We start from the raw sequence: 22,511 nt of genomic DNA on the forward strand, positions 1-22,511 counted from the left end.
ACAAAGAAAAGTTCGGAGTAGGTATTAAAATCCATGGAGAAGAAATAAAAACTTTGAGGTTTGCCGATGACATTGTAATTCTGTCAGAGACAGCAAAGGACTTGGAAGAGCAGTTGAACGGGGAATGGACAGTATCTTGAAAGGAGGGGATAAGATGAACATCAACAAAAGCAAAACGAGGATAATGGAATGTAGTCGAATTAAGTCGGGTGATGCTGAGGGAATTAGATTAGGAAATGAGACACTTAAAGTAGTAAAGGAGTTTTGCTATTTAGGGAGTAAAATAACTGATGATGGTCGAAGTAGAGAGGATATAAAATGTAGACTGGCAATGGCAAGGAAACCGTTTCTGAAGAAGAGAAATTTATTAACATCGAGTATAGATTTAAGTGTCAGGAAATCGTTTCTGAAAGTATTTGTATGGAGTGTAGCCACGTATGGAAGTGATGCATGGACGATAAATAGTTTAGACAAGAAGAGAATAGAAGCTTTTGAAATGTGGTGCTACAGAAGAATGCTGATGATTAGATGGGTAGATCACATAACTAATGTGGAGGTACTGAACAGAATTGGGGAGAAGAGGAGTTTGTGACACAACTTGACTAGAAGAAGTGATCGGTTGGTAGGACATGTTCTGAGGCATCAAGGGATCACCAATTTGGTACTGGAGGGCAGCGTGGAGGGTAAAAATCATAGAGGGAGACCAAGAGATGAATACACTAAGCAGATTCAGAAGGATGTACACTGCAGTAGGTACTGGGAGATGAAGAAACTTGCACAGGGTAGAGTAGCATGGAGAGCTGCATCAAACCAGTCTCAGGACTGAAGACCACAACAACAACAACAACAACAACAACTGAGTAGTTGGTATCAAAAATTGAGCAATGAGGATAAAGATGTGGAACACAAATGGAAAAAACTCAAAAGCATCGTTCAATATGCCTCACACAATTACGTTCCGAGCAAGGTCTTAAGGGATAGGGAAGACCCATTGGGCTTTAATAGCCATGTTAGAAAACTGCTCCATAAACAGAGACAGCTTAGATTCAAGTCAAAACCAAGCTGGGGAAAAAGAAAAAGGCTGAACAGAGTGTAAATGAGTCTAAGGTGAGGAAGCACTCAATGATACTGACAGTAAAATTTTACAAACCAATCCTTCTACCAGCAGTTTATTGTGGAACACTTGAATAATGAAGGATACCTAGTGACTGGAAAAAAAGTGCAGGACATTACCATTTCCAAGTCGGGTCACAAGACAGATGCACTCAATCATAGACCTACACTGTTGATATCAGCCTGTTGTAGAACTATAGAACATATTTTATGCTCATGAATTATGGCTTTTTGGAGAACAAAAATCTCCTGTATAAAAATCAACATGAGTCCACAAGCAGAGATCCTGCAAAGCTCACCTCGCTCTCTTCTTCCACAAGATCCACAGCACTGTAGACAATGGCACTCAGGTTGATGTGGTGTTCCTTGAATCCAGGAAGGCATTTGATACCATCCTGCATTGCTGTTTAGTCGAAAAAATATGAGCTTACCAAGTATCAAACCAGATTTGTGACTGGATTCAAGATTTCCATGCAGACAGAACTCAACATGTCACTCTTTACAGAACAAAATCGACAGACGTAAAGGTAATTTCCAGAGTACCCCAAGGAAGAGTGACAGGACCATTACTTTTTACAATGTATGTAAATGATCCAGCAGAAAGCTTGGGATGCTCCTTAAGACAGTTTGTAGATGTTGCAGTTGTCTATAATGAAGTAGCAATGTCAGTAGACAGTATCGATTTGCAGAATGACCTGCAGAGGATTGTTGACTGGTACAGGCTCTGGCAGTTGATCCTGAATGCAAATAAATGTAGCACAATGCTTGTATACATGGGAACAGAAAAACACCACTGTACAACTACACAATTGGTGAGATTCTACTGGAAACAGTATCAACCATAGAACATCTAGGAGTAACTTTTCAAAGCTACCTTAAGTGGAATGACCATATAAAACAAATAGCAGGAAAAGCTGATGCCACACATAGACTCACAGGAAGGAGGAGGATATTAGGTCATTAGAGACAGAGCAAAATCAGATGTTTTTAAGAGAGGGAAAGAGAGAGACATCAAACATAATTACGTACAAAACACTGTACTCATGAAAAAAAAAACCATTAATAAATCATTTAAATCATCAACATATTGCCGTATTTCCACTTAGAATGATGTACTAGAATTGTAAAACTGCCTTGTTCCATATCATAGTGAGAAAGTGAAATTGTGATCCGGAGAACATTAAAATACCCAACTAACTAACGATAAAAATAATGTAACCTTGAGGCTATGTGCTGCAGCGCAGACATAAACACACAGCTGTACTAACTTACCAAGACAGAGCAAGTCGAGTACACAATGTAGCCACCAGTGGGGGAGCGAGCGTTGAGGCAGTCAATGGCAGCCAGCAGCAACTCCCTCTGCAGTGTGAAGCACCGTGTCAAATCCTGCTGGTCTTTGCTGGTCTTCACACTGGGGTCTTTCGCAACTACTCCTGTACCGGTGCAGGGAGCGTCAAGAAGAACCCTGTCAAAACCTGTCAGCACCTGCAATGGATAATGACAGGAATGCTGAGACTTCAATATATACTTGCCAAGTCTTCCAAGTTTCCTATACTACTTAAGTGTTTACTCTATGTTCTTTAAAGGTATAATTTAACTCCAGATCATCCAATTCTGTACATTTCATGTTTCAAAAATCAACACGTCCATGATAAATATGATAGAAATTCTACTTAGAGACAAACATTGCTTTTATGGATTGCAAAAAAGCATTTGATGGTGCTGAAAGGGAGAAGTCATGCCAGATAATACATAAGAAATGTTAGGAATGACAATTTGACCCAAGTGATTCAGAGGTTTTATACCAACCCCTGGATAATCACAGACACTGGAAAGCATTATCATCAACAGGGAGTTTCGCAGGTATGCAGTATATTACTAGCGGTATTTTAATATTTATGTACATGAGGGAGTTGGAAAATAAGTTTCCCCTGTCGACTGTGGACAGAGTTGTGTGTGAAAGGAAAAAAAAGAGAAAGACACATTAAAGATTAGACATATCTTTATTTTTCTACATAATTTCCAAGTACATTGAGACATTTGTCATACTGCTTTATAAGTTTCAAAAAGCTTTCCAGGAAAAAACCAGGGCGCTGCATACGGAAGAATCGTTGAACAGCTTGTTTGATGTCAGTATTGCTGTCAAAGCACCTTCCGCCGAGAGTCTTATTCAAAGCAGGAAACAGATGGAAGTCACTTGGTGCGAGATCCGGACTGTAAGGCGGATGGTGTAGGCGCTCCCAACCGAGAGTTGCAATATGGTTTTGCGTTGCCGTCGCCTTGTGTGGTCTCGCATTGTCATCCAACAGCAGAACGCCAGAACTGAGAAGGCCAGGCCGCTTTTTCCAAATCACCTCTTTCAGTTTCGACAGAGTGGCACAGTACCGTGCAGCATTGATGGTTGCATCCTCCAGGAAGTCCAGCAGCAAAACTCCTTTGGCCTCCCAGAAAATGGTGAGTAGCACTTTACCTGCAGACGGGGTGGTTCTGAACTTCTTTTGGACAGGTGATGACGGATGTTTCCATTCCATGGATGGGGCCTTCGATTCAGGCGTGTAATGGTGGACCCATGTTTCATCCCCTGTCACAATCCGAAACAGGTCATTGCCAGACTCATGGTAACGCACAAGGTGTTCCAGGTTGAATGCCATACACTTTTCCATGTGTGTCGGGATCAATTGGCGGGGCACCCATCGTGCTGACACCTTTCTATATCGAAGAATGTCGTGGATGATCATGTGAGCTCTCTCATGTCTGATTCCAAGTTCTGCCTCTACTCCATCGATGGTGATACGCCGGTTTGCTTTAATCATGTCATCCACCTTCCTGACATTTGCATCTAGTGTCCATGAGCGCCTGTCCAGGTCTCGGTACGTCCTGCACGAGCTGATGTCCATCACCGAATTGCTGGCACCATCTCCACACCATTTGTCTCGACATCACACCCGACTCATACACCCCAACAAGGCGATTATGAATTTCTGTGCCTGATACTCCACGTGCCCATTAATAGCGGATAACAGCTCTCACTTCCGCCTTCGACCACAACTCCAAAACGCACCTTCTCTCCAAGGCTCCAGGAAAAGACTAAGAGGATGGCCTCCACTTTGCGCAGGCACTGCAACAGTGCCATCTGCTTGATTCCGGTCGACCTCTACCCAATAGTGTATCAGTGTCATGCACATGCACGTTCATCTGCCATGTCGTCTTTCGCCCATATCACACACCTCTGCCCACAGTCGACAGGAAAACTTATTTTCCAACACCCCCTCATAGATGATTCAATTAGAACAGGAAACAACAACAATGCTCCTTTGGGAATCAAATTATGAAGCCAACTAGAGGAGGAGAAAAAGAAGAACTGTCACAAAATACATGGGACAACTGCAAGAATCCTCTATGGGGAAGAGCGGAAGGATACACAAATGAAATTTTATAAAGCAGTGAGATATACTAATCTTTTTGCATGGTATACAATGTTGCAGTCCAAGAAAGGAATATCTTGGGGTACTGAAATCAACAGAAATTACATTCCTCAGCTATGTAAAATGTTGCAGCAGAGAAGATAAAATCAGAAACAGCTACATAAGGGCACAATTAGGTGCGAAATATCTAATACAGAGAGCTGTGGAGAGGAACAGAAGAAACATGTTCTGCGCTTGTCAGACAACGAAAGCCCGAAGTGATCATTAAGCTTGTGAGTTAACAAGCATTTTGCTCTCATTTAAGTATGAGGCCGGAAAAGAGCCTTCCAAGAATTGTGACATGAATCCTGTCGTCAGGACCGTGCGCCACAAACAGCACAGATTCACCAGGAAATGGGGAAATTCACAGGCGTCTATTGTGCTGAATGAGGCCAGGCTGATCAGGCCTAAGCGCTGTAGTGTGTGAGTGAGACACACGAGAACCTACGTCATAGGGAAACCCCGTAAGAGCTGTTTGTGCCCAGGGAAGCGTAGCAGTGTTAAAGATGGCGGACCTAAGATGGACCATAAAGGGAAACATTTATGAAAACTATTTAATTCTGTAGTAATTCCGGGAATTAAGCCACAGTAATTTTAATCTACCGTCTTTCTTAAATTTTCATGGTGACCCCAATAAAACTTGAATATCAACCATACCTATAATATTTTAGGATTCACTGTTAAAGTGAAATTAACAAGTTTTGTAAAAAAGACCTGAATGCTAAATCTGAACACTTTGGTCGATCTCAACGACAGGCATTTCATACAAAAGCGCATCATTAAAATGACAAATACTGTAAATATCAACTCTGTAACTTTATTTGTTTAAAAGATATAGTAAATTTAAATTATCAGTATTTTCAGTTAAGCATCAGATCATCATTTCCTCCACACAAAACACATTGAATGACGACAGAATGAGACCTTATTGAATCATTATGTAATAGAATATTTGTTGTAAAGTTTAGTGCGTAATAGTTACTTTTTTTCTTTATTTATTTATCAGAAAGCACACTGGGGTACAGCTACTGGCCATGACATTCAAAATTAAGAAGGAAATTGTATTCGTTTTATGTAAAAGAATTTAACGTTTATTATCTTTATTACTGTTACTTTATTTAGAACGTGAAACAGGTCAAGCTTTAATTATTTAAATATGTTGAAATGTAAAATAACGTAGAATAAGCTGTAGCCAATCACACGGACGGCTACAGGGAAGGGAGCTGCACTAGTCAGTTGAGCGACAATGTTCGGCACCCGGGAGACGTGGATGGAGACGGGCAAAGTGGACAGTTTGGCTGGAGACACCAAAGTGGACAATGCTGCTGTAGATGCGAAAGCGGACAGTCAGTCTTTAGGTAGCTAGGAAGTGAAACGACTTAGAAAATTTCACGTTGTGTGGCGTCACGGGACCTAGTCTCTGAGCGGTGAGCAGCCGCACACCTGGTGTGAACTCTAAGTTAACGTGTAGATAACAAGGTGGAGTACTGGACTTATATTTCGCAATGAATTTGTGAATGATCGAACTGTGTCAAATGGATATACGCTTGAGTGTAACAGTAACTCTAAATACGACTACTTTCATTATTAGTTTGCTTTCTGAATAAACATTATTCTAACCAAATCGCAACTGTATGGCCTACATCATTTATGGGTCATTAATTTAGTTACCAATATTATTATTACTGTTATTATATGTTATATTAACTTTATATGTTTCATACAATTTCGCAAACTTGCCATTAGCCAGACAATTTAACCAAAGCGTCACAAGTGTCTAATTTAGGGCATGTAATGTGACATATGCAGTTCAACCCCTAGACGAGTTTGAGCCAAGACATTTCAACAAAGAGGAGCCGCATGTGAGCCCGAACATCTTTGGGATGTTAGCTCGCAATTGGGGGCTCGTCCAGGATGGGAAGTGTTATTTGAGGGATAAGAAACTTGCAAAGTGTTGGAACAGTATTGGATTTTGGAAAGTGATAGTTGCGGAATATGAACTCTTGAAAGTTTTAGAATTGGATTTAAGTCTGCAAAGTGTTTCCAAAAGTATTATCTGAAATTTGATAGGCAGGAACTCTCAGTTCAGGACTGAATATTAGGTTTCTTTAATAGTTGTGAAATTACAATTGTAATTCTCACAGTTAACAACGTTCGGTGAGCTAGGTCCCAAGTCTGTGGCAGTTAGGCAGTTTGTGTGGGGGCTCTGAGCTATGAATTTTGAAGCAGTTGTATGCGCTGAGTTCTAGCAATGGTTAGGATGATAAAAAAGTAGCGCAGAAGAAGAGGCAACATTGAAAGCACATGGTTCCAACCAGTAGCGGCATCTTCAACGGCAATTCATCGCGCAGCAATGGTTGCAGTATCACAGCAGAGGCTACGAGATCTTCAGCGTCGGCTTCAACTGCAACATCGACAGCAATACCATGGGAGAAGGATCCAGCACAACAAAGCTAAGTACCTGCACTGATTGCGAGATTATGTATGATTCTGTAGTTCAATCGCCAATAATAGACGTTGCTAATATTACGCAGTCTGCCAGTTTGTGTGGGTCCAAAAATACTAGCGAGCCGCTTATCCCGAAGTCAGAGAGGGAGCGCGTGATTGGCAGTGAATTTAGTAGGGTAAATAGTCCGAAATCAGGCAAGGGAGATGAATTTGGGGGGAGACACAATGTCGCAATTAATGCAAATGATAAAGAAGATTGGGATCCGAATAAGGGAAATGTCCGATGAGGCGAAGATAAAATTCGTGAAAAGACATTTGGAAGGTGAGCCGCAATCATGGGCAAATATACACAGTGATATGTTCACTACATACGAAATATTTGAAAGCAGTTTCCTGAACAAGTTCTGGAGTGAAGCGAAGCAAATGTGACTCCAAAATGAGTTCCTGAATGGGCCAACATTTAAATACGGGAATGGGTTGATGCGAGAATTTTGTAAATGTGAACTTGCGAGATTAATGCATGTGAAATGTCCAATGGGAATGCTGACTGAAATTATGATGTTGAAAAGGCGGTTACTGGAAAATTTGCAGTGGAATCTAGCGCACAGTCCTAGCAACTCAACAGACACATTTTTGGACTTTGTAGAAAAATTAGAACGGGTATTGAAATTTAAACGCAAAGTAAGCAGACAAATAGTTTTCAGAGTGGAAATCATAACTACAGTCTTAGTAACTACTATGAAAGACATCCGGGAAGTAACCAACGGAACACAAACAGCAATTTTGATAAGGAAAACAGTAACAGGAACACATCCAATGATAAATTTCAAAGGGGTAATGGGAACGGATATTTTTGTGACAGGGACCGACACCAAGAACGTAGATTTGTGGGACCAGCACCTGGTGAAATGAACCAGCGTAATGGGAGATCGGGAAACTAAGTTTCGCTGCATCTCAGGTCCGGAGATGGCAAAATAAACTGGTGATGAATAGGACGCGAGTAGATGGAAATGTGATAGGTGCATCAGAATTATGAAATGAAATTAGTGAGAGATGAGAATCGAATACGTAAATTTTGAAATCAGATCTTATGTAAAAGGTGTAATCCTAAGATAATGAAGGATAACAATAAAGGTGATGACGATTTAGGGCTGAATGATTTGTTACGTAAAAGTAAGAGGAAAGAGTGCATGAATGTTAATACAATGAAAGATTCTATGTGCCAAAAGGAGGCTGAGGTGGAGCTGAATTTGGTGGAGATAGATGGTATAGAAAATTCTAATGAGGTAAGACCCAGCAGTAATGATTATAGTGATGAAGGTGATGATGTTTCAGATAATATTGTGATGGCGAAAGTTGTTAAGGAGGTTAATAAAGGTGGCATAGCATTAGTCTCATCAGTTGTTGATTAATTTGTGTGTGTATCATCGGATATTGGTGAATTCTTTTTGAAGGAAGATAGTAATGATGTTTTATGTGCTGAAGTTACAAAAGTTGAAGCTGCTGGTGTTGATACTTCAGAGGAAGAAATCTATGCGGATCTTTCTATTAATGGAGGTGAACCCAAAATTCTGGATGGATCTGTGGATTTTGAATGTTTGTTTGAGAATGAATGTGGATCTGAATTTGATTTACTGTATTATCTGGTAAATACTGTTGCATTTTGAAATGCTACTGGTTAAACAATTTGTGCGCTTATTTACTGTAATATATGGCAAATGCCTTCAGCATACCCTTGAACCAATTTTTGATAAAGTGGAACAGTTGACAAATTACATCAATGACTTCTTCTGTTTGTACCACATGTACATCTTCCTCCATATCCTAGCATCTTGTACAGACCCATGCCACCAAGCACCAACACTGGTAAATATTTCACCGTAATCACATGTCACCTCTATGTTTATAGAAGGAAAGTACTTCCGATTAATGGTTACGTCTCCATGTGCAGAAGGTTTCTTTTTCAGTATGCACATGCAATCGAGGGACTCCACCGCACATGGAAACCGATATCTAGATTGCCACTCAACTTTTGATGTTTCATATTTCTAGTTCACTTACATTTCTCGGAAATCGGATCCACAATGGTGCTTTTCTGTTAAGCTGCCACAAGACAAATGAAAATGTCAATGATACCACTGTCTGATGTATTCCTAAGTCTTCTCCTACACCAGTCTGAAAGCCTGGCTCTGCTAAATAGCCCAAAAATGCTTTTATTCTACATTTGTTGGAAAGCGTGCTTCCTCTTCTTTCGCGATTTTCAGGAAGAAAGTGATTCGCCACCAAGTAATGTTTTCACTGTTAAATCTACATAAACTTCTACAACAACAATATTATGAAAAGGATAGTTACTACTCAGCATATAGCGGAGGCGCTGAGTTGCAGACAGGCACAACAAAAAGACTGTCACAAATAAGCTTTCGGCCAGTAACGCCATCAAAATTAGACAACCGACACACACACACACACACACACACACACACACACACACACACACAAAATGCATCTCACACACACAACTGTAATCTCTGACAACTGAAGCCACATGCTGCTCTATGGTGAGTAGCAACTTTCCTTTTCATGATACTGTTACATTCCATCCCGGATTTTCCATTTTTTAAATTTCTACAGTTTCTTTTCTCTGTCATCCTTCATGCTACTTGTATCTTTTTTTTGCCTTTCAAGAACTATAAATTCTCTCATTTTCACTAAAAGTACTTGGTAACACTTAACCACAAGACAACTTACTCAGCCTGAAGTATGCTACAGAGCTCACTTCAAAAAACAGAGAATGTTCACTGCTTGTGTGAAAATGATCTGGTTTCATTTGTATAAAATTGGAGAATTTTTTTGTTTTGAGCAATTTCCCCCACCCTTTTACTCACGCTGAGAACTTTCGTGGGTGAAGTATATTCTAAGACTCGCTTTATTCATGTGAAACTGAGAATGTTCTCTGAAATTCTGAGTATAAAGTACACTACTGGCCATTAAAATTGCTACACCAAGAAAAAGTGCCAATGATAAACGGATATTCATTGGACAAATATATTATACTAGAACTGACATGTGATTACATTTTCACGCAATTTGGTTGCATAGATCCTGAGAAATCAGTACCCAGAACAACCACCTCTGACTGTAATAACGGCCTTGATACGCTTGGGCATTGAGTCAAACAGAGCTTGGATGGCGTGTACAGGTACAGCTGCCCATGCAGCTTCAACACGATACCACAGTTCATCAAGAGTATAGTGAAGAGCCAGTTGCTCGGCCACCATTGGCCAGACGTTTTTCAATTGGTGAGAGATCTGGAGAATGTGCTGGCCAGGGCAGCAGTCTAACATTTTCTGTATCCAGAAAGGCCCGCACAGGACCTGCAACATGCGGTTGTGCATTATCCTGCTGAAATGTAGGGTTTCGCAGGCATCGAATGAAGGGTAGAACCACGGGTCGTAACACATCTGAAATGTAATGTCCACTGTTCAAAGTGCCGTCAATGCGAACAAGAGGTGCGAGATGTGTAACCAATGGCACCCCATACCATCACACCGGGTGATAACGTCAGTATGGCGATGACCGAATACATGATTCCAATGTGCGTTCACCGCGATGTCGCTAAACACGGATTTGACCATCATGATGCTGTAAACAGAACCTGGATTCATACGAAAAAAATTACATTTTGCCATTCGTGCACCCAGGTTCGTCATTCAGTACACCATTGCAGCCGCTCTTGTCTGTGATGCAGAATCAAGGGTAACCGCAGCCACGGTCTCTGAGCTGATAGTCCATGCTGCTGCAAACGTCGTCGAACTGTTCGTGCAGATGGTTGTTGTCTTGCAAACGTCCCCATCTGTTGACTCAGGGATCGAGACGTGGCTGTACGATCCATTACAGCCATGCGGGTAAGATGCCTGTCATCTCGACTGTTAGGGATTCGAGGCCGTTGGGATCCACACGGCGTTCCGTATTACCCTCCTGAACCCACCGATTCCATATTCTGCTAACAGTCATTGGATCTCGACCAACGCGAGCAGCAATGTCGCGATACGATAAACCGCAATCGCGATAGACTACAATCCGACCTTTATCAAAGTCGGAAACATGATGGTACGCATTTCTCCTCCTTACACGAGGCATCACAACAACATTTCACCAGGCAACGATAGTCAACTGCTGTTTGTGTATGAGAAATCGGTTGGAAACTTTCCTCATGTCAGCACGTTGTAGGTGTCGCCACTGGCTCCAACCTTGTGTGAATACTCTGAAAAGCCTATCATTTGCACATCAAAGCATCTTCTTACTGTCGGTTAAATTTCGCGTCTGTAGCACGTCATCTTCGTGGTGTAGCAATTTTAATGACCAACAGTGTATATTCTCCATTTTATTTGTACGTCCCCTTGTTCAAGAAATTGTATGGTTCCACCAATACTTCTCAGAGACAGGGTAATTTGAGAAGAGAGTTGTAGGCGGTGGGAGAGCACATAATGTACGAAGTCTTGAGCTTAAAGAATAGGTTATTCGTACTGTGGATGAAACTTCATTAACTCATACCAGGCAAATTGTGAGACAGGAATGCATTAATCACAGGGCAATTTGGAAATACTGCATGAAAATCTTCTGTACCTGTGTCTTCAACGGGGGCAAGGATTAAATGAGACACACTTTCAGCCAAGAATAACTTTCTGTCAACACATATTACGGCAGTGTACTATATTTCCGCAGTTCTTAGCATGTACATTCTTCTCGCAATGTGATCTTCAACTACTGTAACAAACATGTATGGGCCTATGAAAAACTCTCACAAAGTACGACAAAAGCTTGGCCTTAAGGTGTGATATTGAATCATTCATTATTGTCTCATTGGCGCCTACTTCATTCCACACAGTGTTACTGGAAAAACATATCTACAGTTTCTCAGATATCAAACACTTAATTTACTTCATGTTGTACCTCTGGACACCTTACAACAAATGCTATTTACGCACAAAAATGATTCACCTCGCTTTACATAAATAGTTTACCAGTAACTAAATAAGAAGTTTCTGAACAGGTGGATTGTTTGAGGGGGATCCATTTCATGGCCTGCCCAATCACCAGACTTGTATCCAACTGATTTTTCCTGTTCCTTTACAGACATCTAAAAGCCTTGGTGCTTTTAACTCCCCTACTAAATGTTAATGTTCTGAGGGAGTGTATCCAACATGGAAATGACCAAATACAGAACACCATTGGAACACAGGTTCGGGGGATGTATGGAAGCAGATGGTGGTCTCTTCTAGTAATTTTGGTAAATGTAAATATGTTTTGTAAATGTGCCATTTTTGTGGCAAGAATAATAAGTCTTTTCATACCCCCCTAAAGAAGGATTCTCAGACCCGTGTTCATATGAACTTTTTGTAATGTTTTGATGTCAAGAATAAATCCATAAAGTTTCTGACATGTGCTTTTATACACCTTTCATAAAACACAAACATAGAAAAGATAGGCTGCAACTCACCACATAGTGGAAAACACACACACACACACACACACACACACACACACACACACACAGGGCCTGTCATCTCCAGGTACAAAAGTCCAACACAGGCCTTAGTGCCCGGAGATGACAGGCGCCATGTGTGTCTGTTATGTGCATGTGAGAATGTATGTAAGTTTCGTTTTGTCCACGTTAGATAAGGACTAAGTCTGATACCTCAATAATATCTCGCAGTAGAAACTTCAGGTTGGAATGTCAACAGTATTAGGAAAAGGAAAGATTACTACTCGTATCGCAGACGTGACCTGTTCCATTGCATACAGGTGCAACAAAAAGACTGTTACACATTATAGCTTTAGGCCAAAGCCTCCTTCAGCGAAGAAAATGAACACACATTCACACAAGCAAGCACACCTTGTGCACAAATGACTGCTATCACTGGTAGCTCCGACCAGAATGCGACTGTCACGTGAATAGCAGGCTAGGATGGGATGGGGAAGATCACTGTCTGGCAGAATGTGCAAGAACTAGGTGGCGGCCTGATGTGAGTGTCAGGCGCAGTATCTAGAGGTGGGCTGTGGGGAGAAAAATAGGGAATGGAGAAGGTGTGGAGCAGGGAAGGAGAAATACAGGTGGGTGCATTGGCAGAGGACACCACATAATGAAGGTGGGGGACACAAATCGGGAGGAGGCAATGGGACAGAGAGGGTAAAAACTGTTCGGTAGAGGGTATGGAGTCAGTGCGTTATCAAGTGTTGAGACTGGGATGATTTCGTTAGTGGTGAATCTGTCATAAGGATAGCACCATCTGTGAAGTTCAGACAAGCTGGTGGTGGAGGGGAGAATCTGGATGGCCCAGGTTGTGAAGCAGTCACTGAAATGAAGAATGTCATGTTCAGCTGTATGTTGTTCCATAAGGTGTTCTACTTCGCCTTTGGCCACAGTTTGGCGGTGGCCGTTCATACTGGTGGACAGCTGGTTGTAGTAATACCAATATAAAAAAACAATGCAGTGGTTGCAGCAGAGGTAGTATATGACATGGTCGCTTTCACAAGTGGCCCGGGGTTTTAATGGTGTAAGATAAGCCAATGACAGCAATTTAATGGGAAGTATTGGGTGGGTGGATTGGACAGGTCTTTGAACTTGGTCTTCCACAGGGATACGATCCCTTAGGCAAGGTGGTGAGATTGGAAGTGGCACAGGATTGGAGTAGGATGTGGAAATTGGGTCGGTGACAGGAAACCACTTCAGGAGCGGTGGGAAGGGTCTTGGGTAGGATGTCCCTCATTTCAGGACATGATGATACATAAAGTGCTGGCGAAGGATGTGGTTCAGCTGTTTCAGTCCGAGATGGTACTGAGTGACAAATGGGGCACTCGTTTCGCAGCTAGCTCTTCAGGATGGTAGGAGGATTTGGGGAGTGTGGAGAAATAGCACAAGAAATCTGTCTGAGGAGGTTTGGGTCATAGTGCCTGTCTGTGAAGGGTTTGGTAAGATATTCATCAGACTGGGAAAGGAGTTCTTGTCACTGTAGACAAGCTGTCCCCAGGTGGCCAGGCTGTAAGGGAGGTATCTTTTGGTGTGGAAGGGTCGACGCCTGTCGAAATGCAGGTACTGTTGGTGGTTAGTGGGTTTAATTTGGGAAGGGGTGTGGATGGAGCCATTACTGAGGAGGAGGTCAATGTCTAGGAAGGTGGCTTGAGGACAACCAGGTGACGTGGATGGGAGAGAAAGTGTTGAAGATGTGAAGGAATGAGGATAGGGTGTCTTAGCCTCATACGCAAATCGTAAACTTATTGTCAAATAACCTGAACCAGACCAGGGCTTTCAGTTTTTGAGAGACTAGGAAAGTATCCTCCAGATGGCCTGTAAACAGATTGGCTTAGGAGGGCATCGTGTGGGTGCCATGCAGGTGCACATGGTTGTGCCATGGATTTGTCTGTATACCTTCCCTTCAAACAAGTAGTAGTTATGTGTTAGGATAAAATTAGTTACGTAAACGAGAAATGAGGTAGTGGGCTTGGAGTCTGGAGGACATTGGGAAAGGTAGTGCTCAATTGTGGCACGACCATTAGCATGAGGGGTGTTGGTGTATAGGGAAGTGGCATCAACAGTGACCAGTAGGGAACCAGGGGGTAAAGCAGTGTGGATGATGGAGAGTCAACAAAGGAACTGGTTGGTATCTTTGTTGTGGGAAGCTAGATTAAGGGCAACTGGTTGGGAATATTGGTCAATGAGAGGTGAAATCCTTTCAGTGGGGACACCATAACCAGATACAATGAGCAGGGACAGGAAAAAATCGGTGTTATTTAATGGCCAAAATCGGTATTATTTTTGCACTTTTCGGTGTTATTTATCGGTGTTATTTCTGGCAAGCTTTTTCTATTATCAGTTATCTATTTTTGTCACATTTAACCATTTTTCAATGCTATGTTGAAATGTAACTATTCCTAAGATAGGGTGGGCCAAACATGAGAGAAATGTAGAGAAAAATTGTTTTAACAAAAAACTTTGACACAAATAATTATTTAAAAACAAGTACCAAAGGTAAAAAATGAAAATAACAGCATGTTGCAGATATTACATTGATGACATGTTTCACGCTTCTTCATGTCGTTCTTGAGCTGTGGAGACTACAGAAACTGGTCTCAACAGCTCAAGAATGACCTGAAGATGCACTAGACGCGTGAAACGCATAATCAATAAAGTACCTGCAACAAAGACTATTATTTCAATTTTTAACATTTGTATACTGTTGCTGCGCTTGGCCGGAATGGTGTGAAGTGATACATATATTTTAAATAATGCGAAAAAAATTATTTATCAATGATGTACCCAGTTTGTGGAATGTATTGTTGGCCTGCAAAAATGTTTCCGCAGTCCTTTGGGCCAGATTTTCACAATCACTCTTCTTCTTTTTTGCAGCTTCAAAGCTGCTGCTAATTGTAGACCGCCGCTTTATTGGCAAACTGGTCTACTTACACTTGTTTTTTGGTCTGTGCATGTTTCACTGTTGAATCTTTACACTCCCATGAAACTCTGACATTGTAGAATTTACAAAACACTGTTAGCTTATCAGGAGCATATAAACCACCGACTTTAAATTCTTGCACCCTTTTGTCAGCGGTTACTGTAGGCTTCATCATTGTGATGTGTGTGTGATAGATTTTCATTGCGAAATTGCTTTGAAATGGCATACTGTGGCACATACACTACAAAAGAAATAATTGAAATTAACACAGTGGTCATTCGTATATGCTCGCAAAAGTCGATAGTCGAAAGGCCACTAGTGATTTAACAACTGCAAAAAGTAGTACGACGGTTGAACATGGAACATTTCAACATTAAATATGTTTCTGACATCATTAGATTTATGACACTTCTTACAAGGACACTGAAATATATTGTTGAAAAACGCTGATTTTGCGTTACTTCCTTAACTACTGCCGAATTCGCATTACTTTCTTAAAAACTGCTGAATTTGCGTTATTCATTGTGTTATTGTTTAAACGAATTTTTCCTGTCCCTAATAATGAGGCATCAAGGATTGTTAAGTTTTTAAATTTTTGGGAAGCATGTAGAAGGTGAATGTGCAGGACGTCAAAGGGGTGAGGAGGGCAATGGATTCAGGGTGAAGGTTCTGGAAAGGGTCCATGGCTTTAAGCAAGGATTGGAGGTTATGTTAGCTGTCCACCAGAATGAATGTCCACCGCCAAACTGCGGCCAAGAGCAAATTAGACCATCCTGTAGCACAACATGCAGCTGAACATAACGTGCTCAATTTCAATGGCTGCTTCACAACCCAGGCCATCTGGATCCTCCCCTCTGTCAGCTGCTTGTCTAAACTGTGCACTTTTCCACTCCTAGCCTCAACCTACAGTAACCTACTGTTCCTACACCCTCCAATGAACAGTTTCTGCCCCCTTCTGTCCTATCACCTCCTCCCTTTTACATCCCCTCACCCTCATTGTGTGGCCTTTGCCAATGCACTTGTCCTCCTTCCCCCTTCACTGCTGCTTTCCTTTTCCACTCCCCATTTTTCCCCTACACCCCACCTCCTGACATTGCGCCTGGCAGTCTTGTCAGGCCAGCATCTAGTTCCTGCATGCCCCGTCAGACAGTGCTCTTCTCTCCCTCCACACATATCCTGCTATCCCTCCACCTCCCCTGCCCCATTCCAGATTGCTATTCACATGACAGTTGCATTCTGGTCAGAGCTGCCATTGGTAGCGGTCATATGTGCAGAGGTGCACTTGCTTGTGTGTATTTAATCATGTTTTCCTGGCTGAAGGAGGCTTTGGCCGAAAGCTATAATGTGTAACAGTCTTTTTGTTGTGCCTGTCTCCAACTCAGTGGATCATCTTTACAGTGAGTAATAAACTGTCCTTTGCTAATACTGTTAACATCTAGCAGTCTCTCTCAGTGTTTGTCTATGTCATGAGGAGCAATCTGTCCTTTTCACATTGTATTCCACTCCAGATTTTCCATTATATACATGCCACATATTGTTAACATTCCAAATATGTAAAGGAATGAATGTCCATTGGTGCAGGCACATCCACAACATGATCCGTCATGCATTGTTGATAGGAGGAGGAGGATGATGAAATGGGTTAGAACTGTTGGCATTAAGGTAACTGAAGCTAAAGTTAACTCACTTGGACCAGTGAGTGGGAGGAGGAAATACCAGCCACTTGCTTCTTTGGAGACTCCCACATTCACCTACAATGATTTAGAGAAACCATGGAAAAACATTAATGAGCATTTCTGGATAAAGATTTGAGTGCTGCGTCCCTCAATACCAGTCCAGTGTGTTAGCTATTATGATGCCTCACTTAAAAAATTACAGATTGTGGGTACTACCGATGAGGAACACTGAAGGAATTATACAAAACAATAAAGTACTTACAGAGGGAAACTTGCGTCCATCATATGAGCAAATAACCGCATTTATAACACCCAGGCGATGAAAATTGCCCACAATAGCGTGTATCCGGTCCTTGTTGATATCATTGGCAAATAATACACCAGTATTCTTCATTACAGCAGCTACAAAACACAAAACAAACACCTACATTGGGCTACGAGAATAAAAATCAAAACCATCTTAAATGTATCATTTTCAGCAATAATCTGCAATCTGAGAGCAACACACTTCTTTTATTTATTCTGGAACCGATCACAAAATATGTTTTTAACTAGAGCAATATCTGTCATACACTGATCATCTTCAGAGATTACAATGGAAAAAACAAAGAAAGTCTACACCAAAATTTAAAAATGCCAGTTCAGTTGACAAGTGATGTAAAGTGCAATTATCTGCTTTGATGTATAGAGGACATACACAGGAGTGGACAAAGTAACACTGCATGTTGTGGAGATCTTGTTTACCATGTGTTGCCTAAGACTTGCAGGTACAAATCATATACATCTCTAATTCTATTTTAAATCACTCATGGACCATTTTCAAGTGCATCTCTGACATATGTGGACATATCATCCTCGTCTCATCATATAAAAATCAGAGAGAACAACATGTCCATATCTGTTACTGCACTTGAAAATGGGCCATACCTAAAACTAGTAGTGCTAAGTAAAGAACAGTTTTAAAATACAGCCTGGTGGCATCACGCCTTTCCTCAAATTTGTCAAGTCTGCCCACCTATAAGAAAATGATCATTCACTTTAATCATATTCATTTGGATACAGATTTGTTACATGATGACAGAGTAATCTTCAACACATTCTTCATTTCTCACAGTTATCCCAGCATAATGGTTTACAGGCAGATCCGATAAACTATATCAGCAAAAGCCATATTTGCAAAATGAGAAGAGGTGTCCTCTCCTTCCAGGCCTGACGTGCATTAACTAATGCCTCCAACGTAAATCATGCCTCAAAATGAGATCATCTCACGCACTACTATTTTCGCATTTCATGACGATGATAGGATTTAGGTCTTTCAGATCTTGATTTTTTTGGCACATGTATTAAATAAGGCAGTGATGGGTGCACAGGAAATAAAATAACTAATTTTCTCTGTAATCAAAACAATTAACTCTAAGAACACGCTTTCACACAATCATTTCAAGGAAGGTGGGGGGAGGCGAGGGAGAGGGTGAGGGTGGGGGAGAGGGGGGAGGGTGGTGGAGAGGGGGAGGGGGAGGGTGGTGGAGAGGGGGGAGAGGGTGGTGGAGAGGGGGGAGAGGGTGGTGGAGAGGGGGGAGAGGGTGGTGGAGAGGGGGAGAGGGTGGTGGAGAGGGGGAGGGTGGGGAGAGGGGGAGGGTGGTGGAGAGGGGAGAGGGGGGTGGGTGGTGGAGAGGGGGGAGAGGAGGGAGGGTGGTGGAGAGGGGGGAGAGGGGGGAGAGGGTGGAGGGTGGTGGAGAGGGTGGTGGGGAGGGTGGGGGAGAGGGTGGTGGAGAGGGGGGAGAGGGTGGTGGAGAGGGAGAGGGTGGTGGAGAGGGAGAGGGTGGTGGAGAGGGGGGAGAGGGTGGTGGAGAGGGAGAGGGTGGTGGAGAGGGAGAGGGTGGTGGAGAGGGAGAGGGTGGTGGATAGGGAGAGGGAGAGATGGCCAGAATTAACAGTTTTCGATAACAGTAAGAGATGCAAAACTTCCTGGCAGGTTAAAACTGTGTGCTGGACCGAGACTCGAACTTGGGATCTTTGCCTTTCACGGGCAAGTACTCTACCAACTGAGCTACCCAAGCACGACTCACAACTTATCCTAACACCTTCAATTTTGCCAGTACCTCGTCTCCTACCTTCCTAACTTCACAGAAGCACTTCTGCGAACCTTGCAGAACTACTACTCCTGGAAGAAAGGTTCGCAGAAGAGCTTCTGTGAAGTTTGGAAGGTAGGAGACGAGGTACTGGCAGATTTGAAGCTGTCAGAATGGGTTGTGACTTGTGGTTGGGTAGCTCAGTTGGTAGATCACTTTCCCGTGAAAGGCAAAGGTTCCGAGTTCGAGTCTCGGTCCAGCACACAGTTTTAATCTGCCAGGAAGTTTCATATCAGTGCACACTCTGCTGCAGAGTGAAAATCTCATTCTAGTAAGAGATGCAGCAAAATTAAAAAGGCCGAGGATATCTTTGCATATCCCCCTCCCCCCCCCCCCTCTCTCTCTCTCTCTCTCGCACACACACACACACACACACACACACACACACACACAATTCTTGTGAACTGAGTTATATCTGTGAACAAAAGATTATCAACTGCTCAGTATTAGTAACATGCTAGAAATTTGAATTTTGACTGTTAGTCAACTTTCTATCTCTTTCTACTTGTGTGTGTCAGTCTTTGAAAGCTGATTTATTATGTTCAACTTCTCATTTTTGTACCACTCAAAGATCTGGCAAGTGGTTGCTACTTCTCATTCCACTCATTCCATTATCTCTTTACTCCTTCAGTGAATGAAAGAATTTCAAAAAATCCAAAAATGTAGAAATTCAACAGTGTATTTAAATTTTTATCTGGCACTCTCAATACTGCTGTTTCTGTGACTGGTTCTGCAAGAATAAAACTGAAAGTCAACTTATTGGTATGAATATTTACTTTTATTCTTGAGACAAACCATGTACATTATTTCATCTACAGACATTACGGTCACTTTACAATATAGTCTCTCTTTATTCCAACTTTTGCCACCATTCTCTAAGGATCACAATTCTCTTGTAGTAGAAGCCATTCCGACCGCTCAAAGACACTAATATACTGCTTTTTCAGCATCCTCCAGAGTCATGTAGTGTTAACCTCACACCTATTCTTTCGCAGTACATAAAACAGGGTAGTCAAACATGCAGATTCAGGACTGCAGGGATGGTGGGGGAGACTTTCCCACCCAAATGTCTTGAGTTTCTTCAGTGTGATACATTCAGTGCGAAGTCGTGCATTAGCTCACTGCACAATGATTCTCATCTGAGAATGTGTATTGTAAATGCACAATGGAGCTACAAGTGTACTGGACAGCATTTATCGGCTGCCCAGGTTCATGAAAATCAACCAAAAGGCAATTCTCTGCAAGCCAGAAGATACAATCCTTACCTGTTATAAATGGCGCCTTTTCATACTTTGGTGTTCTGTTTCACAGCAATGATGAAATCTGGTTTCATTTTATGTCACAATACTCATCAAATGATCATCTCCTTCATTATGAAATCTCTAAGAACACTTTGTGTGGCAGTTTTTTTCTGAGTTGTGTTGACTTTGATCAATAACTCCAGAAACCAAAAACTTTTCAACAATCATTTGAACGATTTGCTGCACCTTACCAAGTTTTGTTACGATTTCATTCACAGCGACAAACTTATCTTCCCAGATGAGCTTGTCAATTCTTCCCTCACTGCATATTAAGGAGACAGTTTGAGGACGACCATTACAAAACTCACCTCGGGTTTTTGTTTTCCTGTATTTGAAGGATTTATCCTAACACTGCTAGCATCCACACCCGTATCTCCACATCAATACTGAAGCCTGCGATGAATTTCTGATGCAAATCTTTCCTCTATGAAAAGCAATTCAATGACACCACGTCATCAAAGCTAAACTTCCATATTGGCCAGTTTGTAAATATGTACTGCTGCCACGTGATAAATGTTAATGGCGTTACAATGGGTCAACACATAGTGTCATGTCTGCAGATTACAATAATGTTGTTTATATTACATTGTTATATTTGCAATTGTAATGAAAGGTTGCTCGAAACATACAGTATGACCCTAGTCAGTACGTGCTCTAATCTACACCAAATCCATGAAATGTATATTATTAAGTTCATAAAAGCAAATATTTTCTTGTCCTGATCTGGGCTTCATAATAAACAGAACAATAAAATGTGATTCAAGACAGTGTGCAACTTACAATGCAGAAAAAATTATAGAGTTAATACACTCGAGATTCCAAGACCATTAATGACATATGCACATCATAACGGGATCTACAGCAAGAACTGCAAAAACTGTGGACAAACGTACGACAGCACAGGTGCACCACAGAGAACCCTCACAACATGCCCCCTGGCCCGCGACTCACCTATGTGTGAGGCCTTGCCGCCAGGTGCGGCACACATGTCGAGCACCCTCTCACCCTCCTGGGGAGCGAGCGCCATCACGGGTAGCAGGCTGGACGCACCTTGCACCATGTAGTGGCCCGCCAGGTACTCAGGCGTCGCTCCCAGTGCCACCGAGGATGAGTACACCACCAGCCCGACCTTGGTCCACTTCCCGACCGGGTCGAGGTTCGCGCCTCTATTGATGAGCGCCTGCGAGGGATGCATGTGAGACACAATTATCGTTTGCTGTAGTAACGGTACTGAAATCTTTGTTATGCCAAAATGTTAACTGCCAACACCTACTTATAAATTGATTTAAAGGTACTGGATTAACTTTGATATTAAATGCTACAGAGTTAACATATCATTTCAAATTATTTATGAATAAAGGAGACGACTCATCAAGGGGCAGAAGCACTGCATCGTCAGTAGGCACTTAAAACACAAGGTACAGAGCTCGGCTAGCTTACACACACACACACACACACACACACACACACACACACACACACTATTGTATGGGGAAGGGGGCAGCAACTTACCTTGGGTTTAGGCCAGGAAGGTTATGGGAGCGAAGGATGTGTTGTAAGGATAGCTCCCATTAGTGTAGCTCAGAAAAGATGTTGGTGGTGGGGAGGATCCAAATGGCGTGGGCTGTGAAGCAGCTATTGAAATCTTACTTGTGCTCTGCTGCATGTTGTGCCACTGGGAGGCCCACCTTGCTTTTGGCAACAGTTTGGTGGTGGCCATTCATTCTAGTTGCCAGCTTGTTCATTGTCATTGCTGTGCAGCAGTTGCAGCAGAGCTGGTATATAACATGGCTGCTTTCAAAGGTGGCCCAGCCTCTGATGAGGTAGGAGAAGCCTATGACAGGACTGGAGTAGGAGGTGCTGGGTGGGTGGATGGTCAGGTCTTGCATCTGGGTCTTGCACAGGGGTATGATCCATGTGGCAA

The 22,511-nt window shown here is 42.2% G+C and overlaps 1 protein-coding gene across 1 annotated transcript in view; it reads right to left on the bottom strand.

Annotated features, from left to right (window-relative positions):
* LOC124605157 (25S rRNA (cytosine-C(5))-methyltransferase nop2) overlaps positions 1–22,511 on the bottom strand; it is a 145,851-nt gene that overhangs the window by 43,305 nt on the left and 80,035 nt on the right. Inside the window, exons 7-9 of the mRNA XM_047136639.1 lie at positions 21,539–21,767; positions 17,417–17,556; positions 2,386–2,598 (exon numbers count right to left, since the gene is read on the bottom strand). Of these exons, the coding sequence (XP_046992595.1) occupies positions 2,386–2,598; positions 17,417–17,556; positions 21,539–21,767 (582 nt within the window). The remainder of the gene's footprint in view (positions 1–2,385; positions 2,599–17,416; positions 17,557–21,538; positions 21,768–22,511) is intronic.

The sequence above is a fragment of the Schistocerca americana genome, chromosome 3 (assembly GCF_021461395.2).
Source record: "Schistocerca americana isolate TAMUIC-IGC-003095 chromosome 3, iqSchAmer2.1, whole genome shotgun sequence".
Lineage (NCBI taxonomy): Eukaryota > Metazoa > Arthropoda > Insecta > Orthoptera > Acrididae > Schistocerca > Schistocerca americana.